The following is a 15,840-nucleotide window of genomic DNA, read 5'->3' as shown; positions in this document are numbered from 1 at the left end:
GAATCCACCAGGGCAACTTTCCACGAGCTTTGAGATTCCACTTCGTCCTCGGCGCGGGGGTCGCAACTGATGCCCGAGTTCAAGACAATCATGAACCTGAAGCAAAGGCCTTGCAACTCCGCCGTCTAGCAACTATCCGCGAGAATGCTGTCTATTCCAAGTGGTTGAAACTCCATGCATCTCCGTGGAAGATGCTAGATATTTCATCACAGCCAACAATCGGTGTCAAAGCTGTGGATCATGCCATGTCTTGACAATGTATAAAACGCGACGCTTTCCCGCTCATATCCCACACATAAATGACCACCACGATCAACGGCGCCTAGATTGAATTGTAGCCGAAGCACGTATTTCTCACTAGCTCTCGTAAATAGCTGTCGACATGGCCTCTTATCTTGTTACTGGCGCTTCGCGAGGCATTGGAGTACGTATCTGCTAGACACCTACGATTGTCTAAAGTATCAACTGACGGTATCCCACTACTCTTAAAGTTTGAGTTCGTTCGGCAGCTATCCGCCGATGCCAATAACATTGTTATTGCTCTGGTCCGCGACAAAGAGGCAACAGAGAGGAAGATAGCCGCGGAGATTACTGCCTCCAACATCACTGTTGTCCAGGCCGACATAACCAATATCAAAGACCTTCAAGCCGCTGTCGCCATCATATCCGAGATAACCAATGGTACACTTGACTACGTCATTGCCAACGCAGGCAAGATCTCGGACTGGTCCGGCCTGGACGATGTCCAGGATCTGGGCTTAGCGGACCCTAAGCTACTAGAAGAAGACATGTTGGACCTATTCCGCATAAACGTTGTTGGTAACGCGCATCTGTTTAACCTTGTTGTTCCGCTTGTCCGGAAAGGCATGGCGAAAAAGGTCATTGCCATCTCGTCAGGCTTGGCCGAGCCAACCATGACCACCAAGTGGAAGCTGACTCTCGGCTACCCTTACGCAGTCAGCAAAGGGGCTCTGAACACGCTCATTACAAAATTCCAAGCGCAGTATATTGATGAAGGAATCCTTTTTCTGGCTGTATGCCCAGGGACAGTCGATACGGGCCACTTACTCAATCCAAACGAAAAGCAGCAAAACAATCTCATGGCTATGGGAGCGGCGTTTCAAAAGTATCAGCCCAACTTCACTGGGCCTGTACTGCCCTCGGAAGCAGTCGCAGACGTGCTCAAGGTTGTGCATAATGCTACTATTGAGAAAGATGCTGGAGGATTTGTGTCGCATTTTGGCAACCAGCAGTGGCTGTAAAGATACAAGGAAGATATAATTGCTGCGTTGCAAAGATTCATATATAAGACTTCTTAATTAATAAATGCTTATTAAACTCTTTAACCTTTTAACCTCTCCTTATAAAAGTGTTCAGCCTCTGCTTCTAGAATGTGTTGAGGAGTGGCAAGTAGAAGCCGTCTCTTGCAACTCGCACAGAAAGCCGACGGAAACCCCCCTTTCTCCTCGTCTGTTATGGAGCTATGTCGACAATCCAAGTCGGCTTTCGATATTTGTACGCGTCACGAAAACCTCATGGGCCGCGATTGGGCAAAGTCGACTTCGGTCTCATCGTTGGCTGCTTTATTGTTCCAATGCCCCAGGAAACCTGCGGCTATTTTAAGCCCAAGAGCAGTCTAAGCCTAAGATAGGTAAGGGACATATGTGTGTTTATCTGCTATCTGTTACAGTATGTGGATATAGAGTACATGCGCTTTAGAAAGTAAACACCACTACGTGTGCCTAAGATCGTCCAGAACCCGCAGCACACTCGAGGAGGAAAACAACTTCAATGCTTTCACAGACTCCAAAGTCAACATTCCCTCGATTGACATCTATTCCGAGAAGAACCAATACGCACTCCCGCAGCCTCAGCAGCTCTCTCGGCGAGGAGATGTGTGGGATGAACTTCTCCATCTCACCTCGGTACCCATATCTCTCGAACAGGAAAGCCATGGCGATATCGAGAAATTTAGGTAGCAGCTCCAAAAGTCCCTCTCATCTAAACACAATACTCCAAGCCATCTCCGCCAATCTACCTAGTGGATGTAGAACATTTGCCCAATTAGTCTCGGAGTTATCAGGATGAAACAATGTGCATGTAGTGTATTCCGTCCCGGTGACACAATTGTCAATGAAGACAAATCAAAATGCAAAGCACAACACCAAAACGAGAGGGGTAAGTGCTCGTGTCTAGATCACGCAAGTACATGTATCACCCCAACGACGAGACGAGGCTGTGAGGTGTCTCAGGAGAAGTGATAAGTGAAAGTGAACAGTACATTACATGCATGTACTCACGACCCAAAATTATTTCCAAGCTTGAGATCACATTTAAAAGGCAATAGTTTCATTTCAAATCTCGTCAAATTAGAACAGAAACACCAACATTCTCGATTCAATTCTCTTTTATTAATGGCCTCAAGCACGTGGCTCATCCCACCAGGGATAACCTTCACCCCTGATGGCATCATCCGGCTAGGAACAGTAATTAAAGACTTCATGCGGCCGACCCTGATTTTGTTAGAGCCCGAGGCTCTTACTCTTACAAATCCCAAATTAAGCATCCCTCCCATCGAGATCGTGCCTGAGAAGAACCATAAGTACTCCCGCAGCCTCAACAGCTCTGGCGGCGGTGGCATATAAGCCAAATTTCTTGATCTCGCCTCGGCATCCCTTCGTCTCGAGCTGAGAAAACGTTACAGGCTTGATTATGGCTCTGTTGATCATGATATTCACCAGTTCCAAAGATCTCTGACGCCGGAGGCTCTCGAAGCCATCGTGAACCAGCCAGCGGTTCGCCAACACATGGATACTGGGCTCTATGGAAAGCGCCCCGTGTACATCGTCTCCGGACTTCGAGTCACCAAGACCGGCATGGCTGTGACGATGGAAAAGGGCTACACCCGGGCCGGAGGCATCTCTGCAGGCGTGTCAGGCATAGCCCCAGCAGAGATCGGTGTAGACATTCACAGGGGGAGAAAGAAGGACAATGTTGACTCGTGGGAGACGGCACCAGGTATAATTTTCGCATACATTCTCCATGTCATACGCGAGAAAGGGGCCGGAAACGTGGAGACGGAGATTTTCCCGCACAGGACAGCATTCATGACGGGAATTGGAGAAGAACATGTAGAGATGGAATTGGCAAAAGTGCTACTCGAGGACCTGCTCGAAGATCCAGAAGAAAATTCGGATTTGGTCAAGCACAACATCGGACAAGATACATGTATCTCTTTTGCGCCATCTAGGGAGGCGTAAACATAGAATTGGCCTTGATTAAACTATATCTAGTCTATAAGCAATCGTATATAGCACAGTATCTGTCAAAGGGACCTGGCTTGTCGTAGAAAAATTTGACCGGGTCTAAGAACCTCTGCTGTTGCCCCATGTCGTCTGACATTTTCATAAACATTCTCCTCATTCCCTCCGTCGTCCACAACAGCTTCAACTTATGCTCTTGAATCTCAATCTTTAATAATTGAGGAAGGATCAGCACATAGGCTAGCATAATGACCGCAGTGTCAGCCGCAACTGCCGTCGCCGCCGAGGTCCCTGGCAGAGAGACTTCTGGGTAAAACTCTCGTAGATGTGGCGGTATATCATCACCAACCGCGCCGAATACCACACTATTACCGCTACTATTTCTCGGATGAGTCTTCATAAATTTTCCAAAGCAGTCAGTAGCACGAATTGAGATGACAGATTGATGTGTCGCTGGGAACGTCTCATCTTCGTAGACGCCTGAATTGCCCGCACTGGCGAGGAAGATGATTCGTCCATTTCGTTTCATCTCCACCTCCTCGATCGCTTCGGAGATTCGTTTGCACGCCTCAACATCGGAGGCTGGGAACCCGAATGACATGGAGATGACATCCGCGTTTTGCTCGAATGCCGCCCATCGAATGCCCTAGCTGACGTTAGAATTGCCCTATATACGAACTGATTTGGTAGAAGATTATTTACCTCTGCAACTTGATGTGAGCATTGGTCTAGATTGTTTGTGTTTTCTGCTACACGGGCAACGTGTACTTCTGATATCGGTGCGGAGTGAATGAGGACGGTCGCCATGAATGTGCCGTGGCCAAAGGAGTCAACTGGTACATCCGAGCCAGAGACGAAGTCCTTCCATCCTTTGAAGCGTCTTGCAACACTCTTGTCTACTAGCAGTGGAGCCTTTGGATCATATCCTGTGTCCAAAATGGCAACGCGAATGCCTCTTTCACCAACACGGACGCCCTGTCCATCAACAACTAAGTTCTGCAATTTCGGGTGTATTTCCTTATTGATAGCTTTTAGGTTTCTGAGCCAGTCCTTTGGATTGATATATCTGCTTGCATGGAACTCTGTCGGTGGGAACTGTATATCTTCTTCGAGGTCTTTCCGAGTAGACGAGGCACGAGAGACTTGCAGTGACCTCTGGTTCTCGCGCAAGTAACTCCCACTTTGATCACCAGGAAACCCAACTTCAGCGAGCCATTGTAAGGGCCAGACAACCTTGTCATAAAAAGCTCTACGTGTGTGGTCAATCTGCAAGGAGTTTCGGCCATCTTGATTTCCTGCTGGACTCGGGACAGCCGCGGAGGTGGTATCTACCGGTCCAAAGTTTTTGTACTCAAGACAGTTTTCAATCGCCTTTATGAAAGCACTCTTGTCTAAGGAATTCTCCCAAGGGGTTTCCTTTAGATCATTCAGCCCTAGAAAAGCCGCCTCAAAATCAGTATTGGACTGAGCGACGAGGTTATCGCACTGCTCGAGCTGTAATGGTTTCCCCAGCCCGATCTCAACTAGCATGATAGCGAAAGCGAGAATCCGAGGGTATCGATGTATGAGGAAGGCCTCAGATAAGTACTCGTCTGTATTTTCTTCAGATGCCTCGAACTGGATCGACACATAAGGCTTGATTGGAACTCGTTGGACGCCCTCGTGCTCTTCGGGCATGAACAAGATGCAGTCGCTGTCCCATTTACGGTATAGCAACTCGGTATCATAAAACTGCCACAGTGTTTGCGCTATCGTGTGCGCCAGTTTGACCTTGTCTTTAAGCTCAAGAGTATATTGTTGTAGAACGGCCGTGAGGGTAATGCCAGAGCCTGGGCAAGGTTGCTGCTCCAAGGCTTGGACATTGGGCAGGCGAGAGAAATGTCCGTTACGGAAAACGAAATGGGAACGAGCAGCATCATTATCTTTCAAGATGGGACAAAACACTATTTGGCCTAGATTTGATTCTGGCCCATAGTTAGGACTGTTGCAAGAATCATTCCCCGCTGATAATTCGACCGAGTCCTCCCTAGTATGAATGGCGTTAGGATCCTAGCTAGTATAATGGCATTAACAAAGAGATCTTACAGTGGTACGCTGAGGCCGACATCTTTCCAGCCCTCTTGGGGGATTCGCGCAATAATAGCATTGAAGTTTATGGTATCGCAGTTATCCTCGCGTGGCTTTTGCTGCAACAATAGTCGTGTCGAATGCCGTTGAGGACTGCCTTGGCTCTCATCGAGTCCGACACAAGACGCACAGATGGAATCGTTCCGCAGGCCTGAGAGCAGCTTCCTTTTTACAGACATTGGGTACTCTATCTTCTCACTCTTAGGTGGATTGGCCAATATGTCTTGCATGCTCTCGTGCATCTGTAGGGCCTTGACGAGACCCTCACAAGTTTTCGAGAGCTCTTGGCACTCATTGTGGTCCAAAGACTTTAAATACTCGGCCAGATTGTTGCGCAGTAGATCGGTTTGAACTTTGCTGCCTAAGGAGAGTGGAATATATGCAATCTGTAGCTTATACAAACAGTGAGCTCCAGCGTTAGAAGTGCCCAGAAGTTCTTGAGACATGCCGCCGCACCTTTGTGATTGACACCAGCTTCTCAATCACCTTGTTCAACTCTAGTATGTCATCGTTAGCGAGGGCCTCGAGATTCACTGTTCCCAACCCTTCCGAGATGAGTAACAATTGAACTCCCAAGAAGTCCGTGTCTAGTGACTCCTGATCTAGGCCGTACTCCAAGATCAGGTAGCCCAATTGCTCGAGAAATATCTGGCGTTGTCTAAGAATTGAGTCCATCGTCCCAAAATGTTGAAGAACATCTATGGTAGATGCCATGTACAGCAGCACAGTAACCTTATTAATCCCCTCTCAAACCGCCCGAGGTAGGCTGCTGTATTTCTTTAATGCAATGTTTGCTGTATTTCTTTGATTACATGTTTTGTCGTGTTACTTTAATGCAAGGATTATCGTGTTTCCTTGATTACATGTTTGCCGTTTTTCTTTGATCAAAGGAATATCATATTTCTTTGATAAAACAGATTGTCGTGTTCCTTTGATGAAAAGACCCCTTACACAAACCAGCGCTTGTGTACGCAAACTCAACCAACCCAACTTCTTTAACCTGCTCAACCCGCTACGGTTTTGTCACTCAGATTTACCGTGGGCTCGGGAGGCAGAGGAATTCCGTGACCAAAGCCCAAAATGGACAAGAATGACTCCGAAAGCTCGATAGAGTCACCTATCGACAGCGAGAGCTCTGGGGTCCCCAAACCTGCAGAAACAAGTGTGCAACCTCCGCCTCTGGAATCTGTCGAGGAGCGGCAAGTAGAAGCCGTCTCTTACAGCTCGCGCAAAGAGTCGACAGAAGCCCTCTCAACCTCGTCCATTACAGAGTTATGTCGACAATGCACGTCGGCTTTCGAAACCTGTACGCACCATGAAAGCCTAATAAAGCTGAAGCGCGAGTGGGCGGGGGAACGCTTCTTCGACTTCAATATCTATATTAACTGCATCGGCGTCCGGTCCGCATCCAGGGCATTTCTTGATTATTGCCTCGACTCTGGGCAATCTACTCGGCTCCTGCTCTCGAATATTCTGACCATGCTCAAGAAGTTCCTTGCCGAGTGCATCAGCTGTGCGGAGGCACAGTCCGGCTCGATGCAGCCACCAAGAAGGTGGATACGTCGATCAAGTGTTTGTCCCAAATAATGGAAGCCATTATTCGACCCGGCATACGATCACGCCTTCCGCAGGGCGACTGTAAGTTTAGGCCTGAAGAACACGAAGAGCTGAGGGCTTTTTTGGGCATCATGTGTTTGCGACAACACACCAAGAATGAGTTTGGCGTTGCAGCCCGATACGACGTATCCAAGCCAGATGCACTGTCAACCGAGGAGTGCATAAAAATATCCCAAGAGCTCAAGCTGTCTAAGGTTCAACAACGGCTCATAGAAGTGAATTTGCGCAGAAGAAACCGCTTCTTACAGGCACAAGAGCGCGATCAACAGGAAAGCGTTGACGACCCTACCAAGGCATCCACAACGCAAGATAACTCATGGTTTCAGGAAGCTGAGAAGAGGGCTTCACAGCCTGCCATGATGGCACTCACTGCACTCAGGCCCGCAGATCGATATCCCAGAGCACCAAAGTTGCCCCAAGGTGCAACAGCGTTCAAGTGCCCGTGCTGCTGCGAAACTCTACCGGCCGAGTTTGCTAATGACGACAAGCTGTGGAGGTACTGCTCTCAAGTCTCATGATGAATGATAGATGAAATAGAATTGACCTTCAAAATAGGGAGCACGTCTTCGAAGATATTTCCCCTTATACATGTATTCTCCCAGACTGCCCGACACCATTCGACACTTACACCACGATCCCCGATTGGGAAGCCCATTTTAAGACAACGCATCGGCGATGTTATGTTTGCAAAGAGTGTAAGAACCATAGCACTGCCTTCCCAGGCTTGGCGGCTTTGGCAGCGCACATAAGAGCACAACATTCCGAGTCTGCATCCCCAGATTCTGTCGAGACTCTCCTGCTTGAGTCACTCGAGTCACCAGGCAAAACTATAGGCACAAACCAATGCCCCCTGTGTGATTCAACTGGCCTCGCACATTCGCAAGAGTTCATCCAGCATGTTCTTGGTTGCATCCACGATTTTTCGCTGTACTCGCTACCCTGGGACCGGCTATGCCAAGATTGAGTGTCCAGGCATGTCTTGAAACGTTTCGTCTATTCTTCATCTCCTCTATAACAAGCGATCATAGGCCGAAAGAAAGTATCCGAAGTAAGAATAATGCACGGGCAGCTCTAGCGCCGCAGATTGGGGCTTTTTAGGGGGGCGAGATGCCTCCTCATTTAGCCCTAGAAGAACTGCAATGTCGTATTGGCTTTCAAATCAATAAAGATGGATGATTTTTATCAGACTTTGGATTGGCTCTCATCAAGTTCCCATAAGCACATTGCAGGCGATGATTGAAAAGATGAAGAGACCTTGAAGTGTCATTTGTGTAGATTCGAGAGGAGCGTATCAACTAGGAGTATTGGATGAAGTTGAAAGAAGGATACAAGAGGAGGAGAGACCCTCTGGAGCTTTATCTTATCGTCGCCTTTAACCAACTCAGGTGTAGTTTCCAGCTATGCTACAGGCAGCTGTAGTGCTGTAGGAGCTGTAACCGCTAGCCCCGAGCTTTTAGCACCTGGAAAGAGAGACACCCACGGCGCATTCGGGAGAAAAAAAAGCTCCGGTTTTCTCTGAGCCAACGACAAGCCTCGAATTATTCATTCACCTTCATCTTCATTTTCACAACTCATTGCATTGCACTGCACTTTGCCTTGACCAGCTACTTGATTACTTCTTCACTTACTCACTTATTGTTGAATGAACCAATAAAAAGTGCAATTGAACTTTGGCCGATGCCGCAATGAGGCCCGCCGTTGCCGCCACGGCTTCTCTCCCCAGAGTTGCACATCTCGCAAGACAGCGGCTGCTGTTACAAGCACACTCACACTCAGTTTCATACACTCATATAATAAGGCCATCAATATGCGTCCCTCGATATTTCTCATCAACTAGCTCTCGCCGTGTAGAAGAGAGGAAATGGTCCACTCCATTGGCCAAACAGCTCTATGAAGCTATATCCGTATGCCACTATCACAATACAACTCTCAACTCACCATCACAATCGTCATAGCTAACCAACTCTTCCTCTTCCAGACTACCGGCTCCGTCCCCTTGGCTAGTTACATGCGAATGTGCCTAACCGGTGACTTGGGAGGCTACTACACCGGAGCCGTTGGAGAGGGCCGTGACCAGTTTGGCACCAAAGGAGACTTTGTCACCTCTCCCGAAATCTCCCAGATTTTTGGCGAGCTTCTCGGCATCTGGTTCATCGCCGAGTGGATGAGCCAAGGCAGGCCCAGCAAGGGCGTCCAACTCATCGAGATTGGCCCCGGCCGAGGTACCCTCATGGACGACATGCTTCGTGTAAGCCTTCGCAACTCTATTCTTCTTCGTTGCCTCCCATATACTAACTAACTAACTTGATAGACTATCCAGCGCTTTCCAGCCATGGCCAACAGCATCGAAAACGTCTTCATGGTCGAAGCCAGCCGTGAGCTGCGAGAAACGCAAAAGAAGCTCCTCTGCGGCCCCGATGCGCCCTCTACTGAATCCAAAGCCGGATGCCACAGCCCCAGCAAATACAGCTCAGCACCGATTGTCTGGACCGAGACAATCAAGTCCATCCCCATAGGTAAGAACACTTCCGACAGCAGCTCACTACACAGCATGAGGCTAATCATCCCGTCTCTCTATCCATGATACAGAGCCAGACAAGACTCCCTTCATCGTAGCTCACGAATTCTTCGACGCTCTCCCCATCCACACCTTCCAATCCGCCGCAGCAGCCGCCCCCAAACCCTCCCCCTCTTCTTCTCCTCAGCCAGATGATGCATCACCAGCTCCCGATCCCGCACCGCCAACCATGGAGTGGCGCGAGATGATGGTCTCCATCACACCTCCCGGCGCAACCCACGCAGATCTCGGCACCCCCAAGTCCCAGCAACACGAGCCTCCCCCCGAGTTCCAGCTCGTCCTCTCCTCCGCCACCACCAGACACTCCCGCGTCCTCCCCGAATCTTCAACCCGCTACCGCCGCCTCAAGCAGACCCCCGGCTCCGTCATCGAAATCTGCCCCGACGCCTCCCTCTACGCCGCCGACTTCGCCGCCCGCATCGGCGGCTCCCGCGCCCATCCCAAGGCCTCCCCCAGCGGCGCCGCCCTCATCCTCGACTACGGCACCGCCGACACCGTACCTATCAACTCCCTCCGCGGCATCCGACAGCACCGCCTCGTCAGCCCCTTTTCCGCCCCCGGCCTCGTCGACCTCAGCGCCGACGTCGACTTCCACGCCATTGCAGAGGCCGCCACCCTCGCCAGCGACGGCGTCGAGGTCCACGGGCCCATCTCCCAGGCCGACTTCCTCGAGCTCATGGGCATCCGCCAGCGCGCAGAGGCCCTCAGCAAGGTTCCTAGCGTTTCCCCGTCCAAGGCTAGCGACATTGAAAAGGCTTGGAAACGCCTCGTCGACCGTGGGCCTAGTGGCATGGGTAAAGTATACAAGGCGCTCGCGATATTGCCCGAGAACGACGGCCGTCGCCGTCCAGTTGGGTTCGGAGGTGATGTGACGGAGGCTTAGAGCTTTAGGGGTTCAACATGTAAATGTATGATAAGTACTAGCTTGAGGGACTAATGCCCAGTTTACTTGCTGTGAAATATATATATATATTCAAGTGCAGCTCCCTTATATGTTTTGTGTATTGTTGAGCCGGTGTGATGATTATTGAAACCAGCCCTGTTCACCAAAAAAAGGGGGCCTCATCGATGCCTCATGCTTTGTCAATAATTTTCTATTCTACACAAAATAAACAGCGTTTGTTACGAAAACCCAAATTCATAAACTCCGAAAAGCCTATTCCGTTCCATTCTACAGCCAAGCGGTTCCAAAAGCCTCATCGTCCCCCCTTCCTCACAGTTTCTTGTGTACAAGCTTGGCATCCTCGTCGTCACTGTCAGCCTCGCTATCTGATGCCTTGTCACCGTCTTCGCCAACCGCGAATATTGTCTCTCCCTCGAGCGATTCTCGTGGAATGCCACGACCAGCCGATTGTGATGACGCACCGCCGGGCACGGCTCTGCTGGTACTGGCTTGTGCCGGCCCAGCGCCTGTCAGGCCGCTCTCTTGCCCGAACCCGGGAACAGGCTTTCCAATCTGTGCCTCTTCATCATCTGAGTCGTCAGGCATACCAATGTCTCCTATCTCAAAGTTGCCGTCATCATCCTGCGCAATTTCGTCACTCATGGCGAAGCGGCGGTTGTTGACTGTTGGTCTCCAGAGATATGCGACCCAAGCAACATCAGCAAAATAAACAATGTTGAGCCAGCCATCAAGGATGAACCATCTAGTCTTCCAGTGGAAAGGAACAAAATCGGGGTCGCCAACAGAGGCAAAGGTGAAGCTGTTGAAAAAGAAAAAGGCGAAGATGACCAAGACGCTGATGAGGATAGCCCACCACAGCTTCTTGTACATGCCTTCTTTGACGTGCTGCTTGCGTTCACGCAGATCCTTGAGAGTAAAGTTGAGCGAGTTGAGCGTCCAGACATAAAAGGCAGTCAAGGTTCCGGCCAGCGGGAGGACAATGAGAAGCACATATGGTCCTATTCACATCTCTTAGTAATGCGAGGAGGGGGCAGATAATGGAGTGGGAACTCTCAGCTTACCAGCGCTCTCTGGTGATACCAGTAAACTTGTGACTGCATAGACAATGCCAAACACAAAGTGTGCAGCAGCAAGCCATCTGACGTAGATCATTGTGCGGCCAAGGGTAGGCTTGACGACACCGTATCCCATGCAAACGATGAGAAGCAGGAAGAAGGAGAATGAGTTTCGAGCCGCGTTGAGGATAGCAACGACGATGAGATAGACCTTGCTTCCCACATTGGCAGTTCCATGGTGATTTTGGAAATCTATATGAAATGGTTAGAATAGAATGAGAGCCTGTGCAATGTATATAGTGTCATACCATAGAAGCCCCAGGTGAGGAGCATTTCAATTGCCAAAAAGATGAGAATGGCCGTAATGTAGTTTTGTACGGCAACTACAGCAGACCTCGGTTAGAAAGAGAAGCGAGTATAGTTCAAGGCAGCGTCTAGCACTCACGGATATCATGTCGGTGTTGAAAGTAAAGAAAAGCCCAGAAAACAGTTACTAGGGCGTATAGGATGGACATTCCACCGTAGAAAGGGAGCTTCGGGATTTGGGTTGCCGGCAGCTCTCCGTAGGCATTTCGAAACTCAACCACGGCATTGTACTTATCAATGTTGAAGCCTTCGGTAATGACGCAGTAGTATCCAGTCTTCTTGATGGGGTAGTTGATCGGAGTTGGGTTGTTGAGGTGGACAGCCTTGCTCAGGATCAACAGGTTGGAAGCCTCAGTCGCATTCGGGGCCAGAACAAATTCGCCCTTGTCGGTCGAGTTACAAACGCCGTTCTTAATCATGCCTTCGTCACAGAGCGCAAGTCGCTAGTCGTCGTCGTTAGCAATTAGGGGAGAGGCCAGATATAAGTGCTGGAGTGCTTTACCGTGGCTTGAATGTCTGGATCCGGGATTCCCACAAAATCGGCATCTCTCCACTCGAAAATAACCAGACTCGCAATGGGGTCGTCGCCTTGAGGGGCAGTGTTGTTGAGAAACTTGACGAGAATGAACGGATCAACCGGGCCGCCCCAAGACGTGCGACTGTACATTCCTAGAGCATTCGTTAGCCCACCAGGGATACGGGATGAGTCCAAGAGTTATCGACACGGCATGTTGCATACCTGTACAGTACTGGCGAGAGTCTTCTTTTTGGTTCTGCAAAGAAAAAGAGCTGGTTAGCCAATGCCACCCCCTTGCGGGTGTCCAGCACTTGGCGCGCATACCATGGGAACCTCAAGCGCCTGGGCGGTCCAGAGCGACATGCCCAGGGCGAGAAGCCCGAGAAGAGGCCTCATGCTGGCGACGGATCTAGGCTCAGCGCAGAAGCAACTGAGAGTCGGCGATGAGCAGCCGGAGCTTCAATCCAGGGGATCGAGGAGATCCAAAGCAACAGAAGCGGCTCGACGATGGTGAGGATTCGGGATCGGATTCAGCGCTCGTCGGGACTGGACTGTTTATTCAGCGACCAAATTGCGCGGCACCAAACAGAACAAAGCGCAGCTGGTCGGAGGTGTTTTGTGTTGTGGGCTCGAGGCAGCCAGAGGAGACGACAGGCAATTGTTATTGCGGAAGAGATTGAAAAGAGAAGATCAGAATCCTTGAGCTCTTGCAGGCGTCGAGCTGCACTAAAGCATTACGCAGTTGCAAGAAGTAACTGGATACGAAGCCGCGGGATTCTGGACCTGGCGAGGTGGCAGCTTTCGGGATTGAAGCGCGCACGGTGTACCTGAAGATGCGGGCCGTTGGGTGGTACGTAAGGCCAATTACGCAGCCCGCTAAAGTAGCTTTTGCCAGAGTAGCTGGGGGATCTCGGTACCTGTTTGTAGCAGGCTGGTACCGGGCTGGTAGTGCTGTACGAGCACTGATAACGATAAGGAATTGATTCAACTGTTATTTCTCGAGCCCATCGTCATCCGTCATTTTTGCAGGCCATACATAATCATACCTACCAGACGACACGATACGATACCCCTTTGCATAGATGCCATTGTGACTTCTACCACATTTCCCATTCAATTCATCTCTCTGTCTCTTGTCTTTCATATTTCTTTCTCTCAAAATCAACAGTCTTTAAGCCATGGGAAAAGGCACCGACAAGCTCTATGTAAGTTGCTTTTCAACTCTTCCCATCTCTGCTGTACGCAATGCGCTCTCAACTCAACTAACTTATACACCCTCAACCAGATCACCCATTCCGAATGGTCCTCATCAGACGCCTACTCCGCCAGCGTAGGAGCCGGCGCCCGCTCCGCACAAAACGTCCCCTTCCGCAAACTCCCCTTTAACTTCTGCGCCGCAAGCCTCCAGCCCTTCAAGAACCCCGTCTGCACCCCCGACGGCACCGTCTTCGACGTCGAAGTCATCAGCGCCTGGCTCGAGAAGCACCCGAACCAGAACCCCGTCAACGCCGAGCCCCTGCAGAAGAAGGACCTGATCCGCCTCAACTTTGCCAGGAATGCAGAGGCAGACTCGCTCGGCGCCGGCCTGAGCGACGGCAAAGGCGACCTGATCGATCCCGTCACCTACAAAGTCTTTACCGACAACACGCACATTGTCGCCATCCGGCACGGCAACTATGCCAACGTTTTTGCCTGGGACACCGTCGAGCGCATGAACATCAAGGCCAAGTCGTGGCTGGATTTGGTCGACGACCAGCCCTTTACGCGCGCCGATATCATCACTCTTCAGGACCCCCAGAACATGGCGAGCCGGAATCTCGACCAATTCAAATACCTACAAGATGGCGAACAGGCGCAATTGACAAGGGAGCAGCAAGAGGAGCGCAAGGCCGGAAATATCAACGCCGGGGCACTGGGCAGCATGGGCGACAAGGTTCTCAAGGCCAAGGCCGCAGTGGAAAAGGCGCGCAAGGCGAGAGAAGCCGGCGGCGACGTGAACAAAAGCTCGGGCGCGCTAGAAAAGTCGAGGCAGTCGGGCTCTGCCGCTGCTGTCCGGCAACCCATGATACAGGACAGAAAAATTGCTGCAAACGCCGCAGCATACACCACTGGCAAGGCCGCCGCCAGTTTCACCAGCACTGGCTTGACCCCCGAGACGAGCGGTGAAAGGGCGCTGCTAACGGACGAGGAGTTTATGCTCAAGCCGAAGCGGGTCAAGACCAAAGGCTATGCCAGGATAGAGACCAACCTGGGCAACCTCACCATCGAACTACAAACCGAGACGGCGCCCAAAGCCGTATGGAATTTTATCAGGCTTGCTCAGACGGGTTACTACAAAGGCGTCGCATTTCATCGAAATATTCCCAACTTTATGATCCAAGGTGGTGATCCCACAGGCACCGGCAAGGGGGGCACGAGTATTTGGGGCAAGAACTTTAACGACGAGTTTGATGGCCCTCTAACACATGACGCGCGAGGCACCGGTAAGTCCCAACACTTCCATTTACTCTTCCATTTAGACTAATATGATCAAAAACAGTCTCCATGGCCAACAAGGGCAAAAACACAAACTCGAGCCAATTCTTCATCACCTACAAACCAACCCCCCACCTAGACCGCAAACACACAATCTTCGGCCGCGTCGAGTCCGGCCTCGACGTCCTCGCCAAAATGGAAGACGTCCCCACCGACGGCTCCAACCGACCCCTCAACAAAATCGTCATCAAGGACATCGTCGTCTTCGTAGACCCTTTTGAGGAGTTCCAGGCCCAGAAGAAGGAAAAAGAGCGCCTCGACAAGCAGCAGGAAGAAATTCGCCTGCAGGGCGGCACAGAGGACGACAAGACGACGTGGACGGGCAAACGACTCCGCGGCGACGGCACGTTTTCCAAGCCCGATGCGAAGCAGAGCATCGGCAAGTATCTGGACGCGAGCGCAATGGATCAAGGGGGGTCAAGTAGTAACAAAAGAGGAGGCGCTGGCGATGCAGACGACGTGGACACATGGGAGACACAGCCGCGCAAGAAGATGAAAGCAGGCGGATTTGGAAACTTTGATAGTTGGTAAAAAGAAGGGGGGGAATGACATTCAACTGCTACAGCGACAGCGAGATTTTGTCTATCTGGTAAAATAACTGATAATGTAATACAACTGTGACTATATGAAAAACACGCTGCCGATATGAGAGAGATGAATGGAAAGAAAGAAGTCGTAGCCAAATAGCTGCTGTAAAAAAGATAGAAAGAAGAAAAGGAGAATGATCCAAAGGCATCATATCCATCGCTCAAAAACAAGGGAGATAAAAAAGGTGAAAGATAGTCAAAATGATGGGCCACAGGTCAGCATTCTTCATACCCAAAAAGAATAAAATAAAGCGAAAAAATTGAAAGTAGCCAAGTATATCCAACGAAGTC

General features: G+C 50.4%; 8 protein-coding genes across 8 annotated transcripts; 5 read left to right on the top strand and 3 right to left on the bottom strand.

Moving 5' to 3' along the window:
* Window positions 1–67: 67 nt before the first annotated feature.
* Window positions 68–1,329, top strand: M431DRAFT_156606 (hypothetical protein). The gene is made up of 2 exons (XM_024912956.1): window positions 68–424; window positions 492–1,329. Exons 1-2 carry the CDS (start codon window positions 383–385, stop codon window positions 1,260–1,262), a joined length of 813 nt encoding a protein of 270 aa, XP_024767599.1. The 5' UTR covers window positions 68–382; the 3' UTR covers window positions 1,263–1,329.
* A 1,085-nt stretch (window positions 1,330–2,414) lies between these two features.
* On the top strand, window positions 2,415–3,288 carry M431DRAFT_549424 (hypothetical protein; the record flags this gene model as incomplete). The annotated part of the gene is given in 2 exon segments (XM_024921290.1): window positions 2,415–2,634; window positions 2,647–3,288. 2 exon segments carry the CDS (start codon window positions 2,415–2,417, stop codon window positions 3,258–3,260), a joined length of 834 nt encoding a protein of 277 aa, XP_024767598.1. The 3' UTR covers window positions 3,261–3,288.
* Window positions 3,289–3,294: 6 nt separating this feature from the next.
* Window positions 3,295–6,065, bottom strand: M431DRAFT_11340 (hypothetical protein; the record flags this gene model as incomplete). Its single annotated transcript, XM_024911875.1, has 4 exons — window positions 3,295–3,909; window positions 3,966–5,289; window positions 5,349–5,776; window positions 5,847–6,065. The coding sequence occupies 4 exons, from the start codon at window positions 6,063–6,065 to the stop codon at window positions 3,295–3,297; spliced, it is 2,586 nt and encodes an 861-aa protein (XP_024767597.1).
* Window positions 6,066–6,470: 405 nt separating this feature from the next.
* M431DRAFT_488150 (hypothetical protein) lies at window positions 6,471–7,971 on the top strand (the record flags this gene model as incomplete). The annotated part of the gene is made up of 3 exons (XM_024916536.1): window positions 6,471–6,962; window positions 7,022–7,503; window positions 7,563–7,971. 3 exons carry the CDS (start codon window positions 6,471–6,473, stop codon window positions 7,969–7,971), a joined length of 1,383 nt encoding a protein of 460 aa, XP_024767596.1.
* Window positions 7,972–8,315: 344 nt separating this feature from the next.
* On the top strand, window positions 8,316–10,472 carry M431DRAFT_525822 (hypothetical protein; the record flags this gene model as incomplete). Its single annotated transcript, XM_024920634.1, has 6 exons — window positions 8,316–8,392; window positions 8,476–8,515; window positions 8,864–8,911; window positions 8,986–9,255; window positions 9,319–9,523; window positions 9,597–10,472. The coding sequence occupies 6 exons, from the start codon at window positions 8,316–8,318 to the stop codon at window positions 10,466–10,468; spliced, it is 1,512 nt and encodes a 503-aa protein (XP_024767595.1). The 3' UTR covers window positions 10,469–10,472.
* Window positions 10,473–10,798: 326 nt separating this feature from the next.
* On the bottom strand, window positions 10,799–12,823 carry M431DRAFT_101132 (hypothetical protein; the record flags this gene model as incomplete). The annotated part of the gene is made up of 7 exons (XM_024911295.1): window positions 10,799–11,487; window positions 11,551–11,796; window positions 11,853–11,927; window positions 11,990–12,353; window positions 12,413–12,579; window positions 12,650–12,683; window positions 12,752–12,823. 7 exons carry the CDS (start codon window positions 12,821–12,823, stop codon window positions 10,799–10,801), a joined length of 1,647 nt encoding a protein of 548 aa, XP_024767594.1.
* A 782-nt stretch (window positions 12,824–13,605) lies between these two features.
* M431DRAFT_501625 (hypothetical protein) lies at window positions 13,606–15,493 on the top strand (the record flags this gene model as incomplete). Its single annotated transcript, XM_024918040.1, has 3 exons — window positions 13,606–13,632; window positions 13,713–14,910; window positions 14,967–15,493. The coding sequence occupies 3 exons, from the start codon at window positions 13,606–13,608 to the stop codon at window positions 15,491–15,493; spliced, it is 1,752 nt and encodes a 583-aa protein (XP_024767593.1).
* Window positions 15,431–15,799, bottom strand: M431DRAFT_365771 (hypothetical protein). The gene has a single exon (XM_024914600.1). The coding sequence runs from the start codon at window positions 15,705–15,707 to the stop codon at window positions 15,522–15,524; it is 186 nt and encodes a 61-aa protein (XP_024767592.1). The 5' UTR covers window positions 15,708–15,799; the 3' UTR covers window positions 15,431–15,521.
* Between the last annotated feature and the right edge of the window lie 41 nt (window positions 15,800–15,840).

Source organism: Trichoderma harzianum (genome assembly GCF_003025095.1).
Source record: "Trichoderma harzianum CBS 226.95 unplaced genomic scaffold M431scaffold_31, whole genome shotgun sequence".
Classification (NCBI taxonomy): domain Eukaryota; kingdom Fungi; phylum Ascomycota; class Sordariomycetes; order Hypocreales; family Hypocreaceae; genus Trichoderma; species Trichoderma harzianum.
The sequence above is the reverse complement of the archived record's forward strand: the minus strand, read 5'-3'. Positions and strand labels throughout refer to the sequence as shown.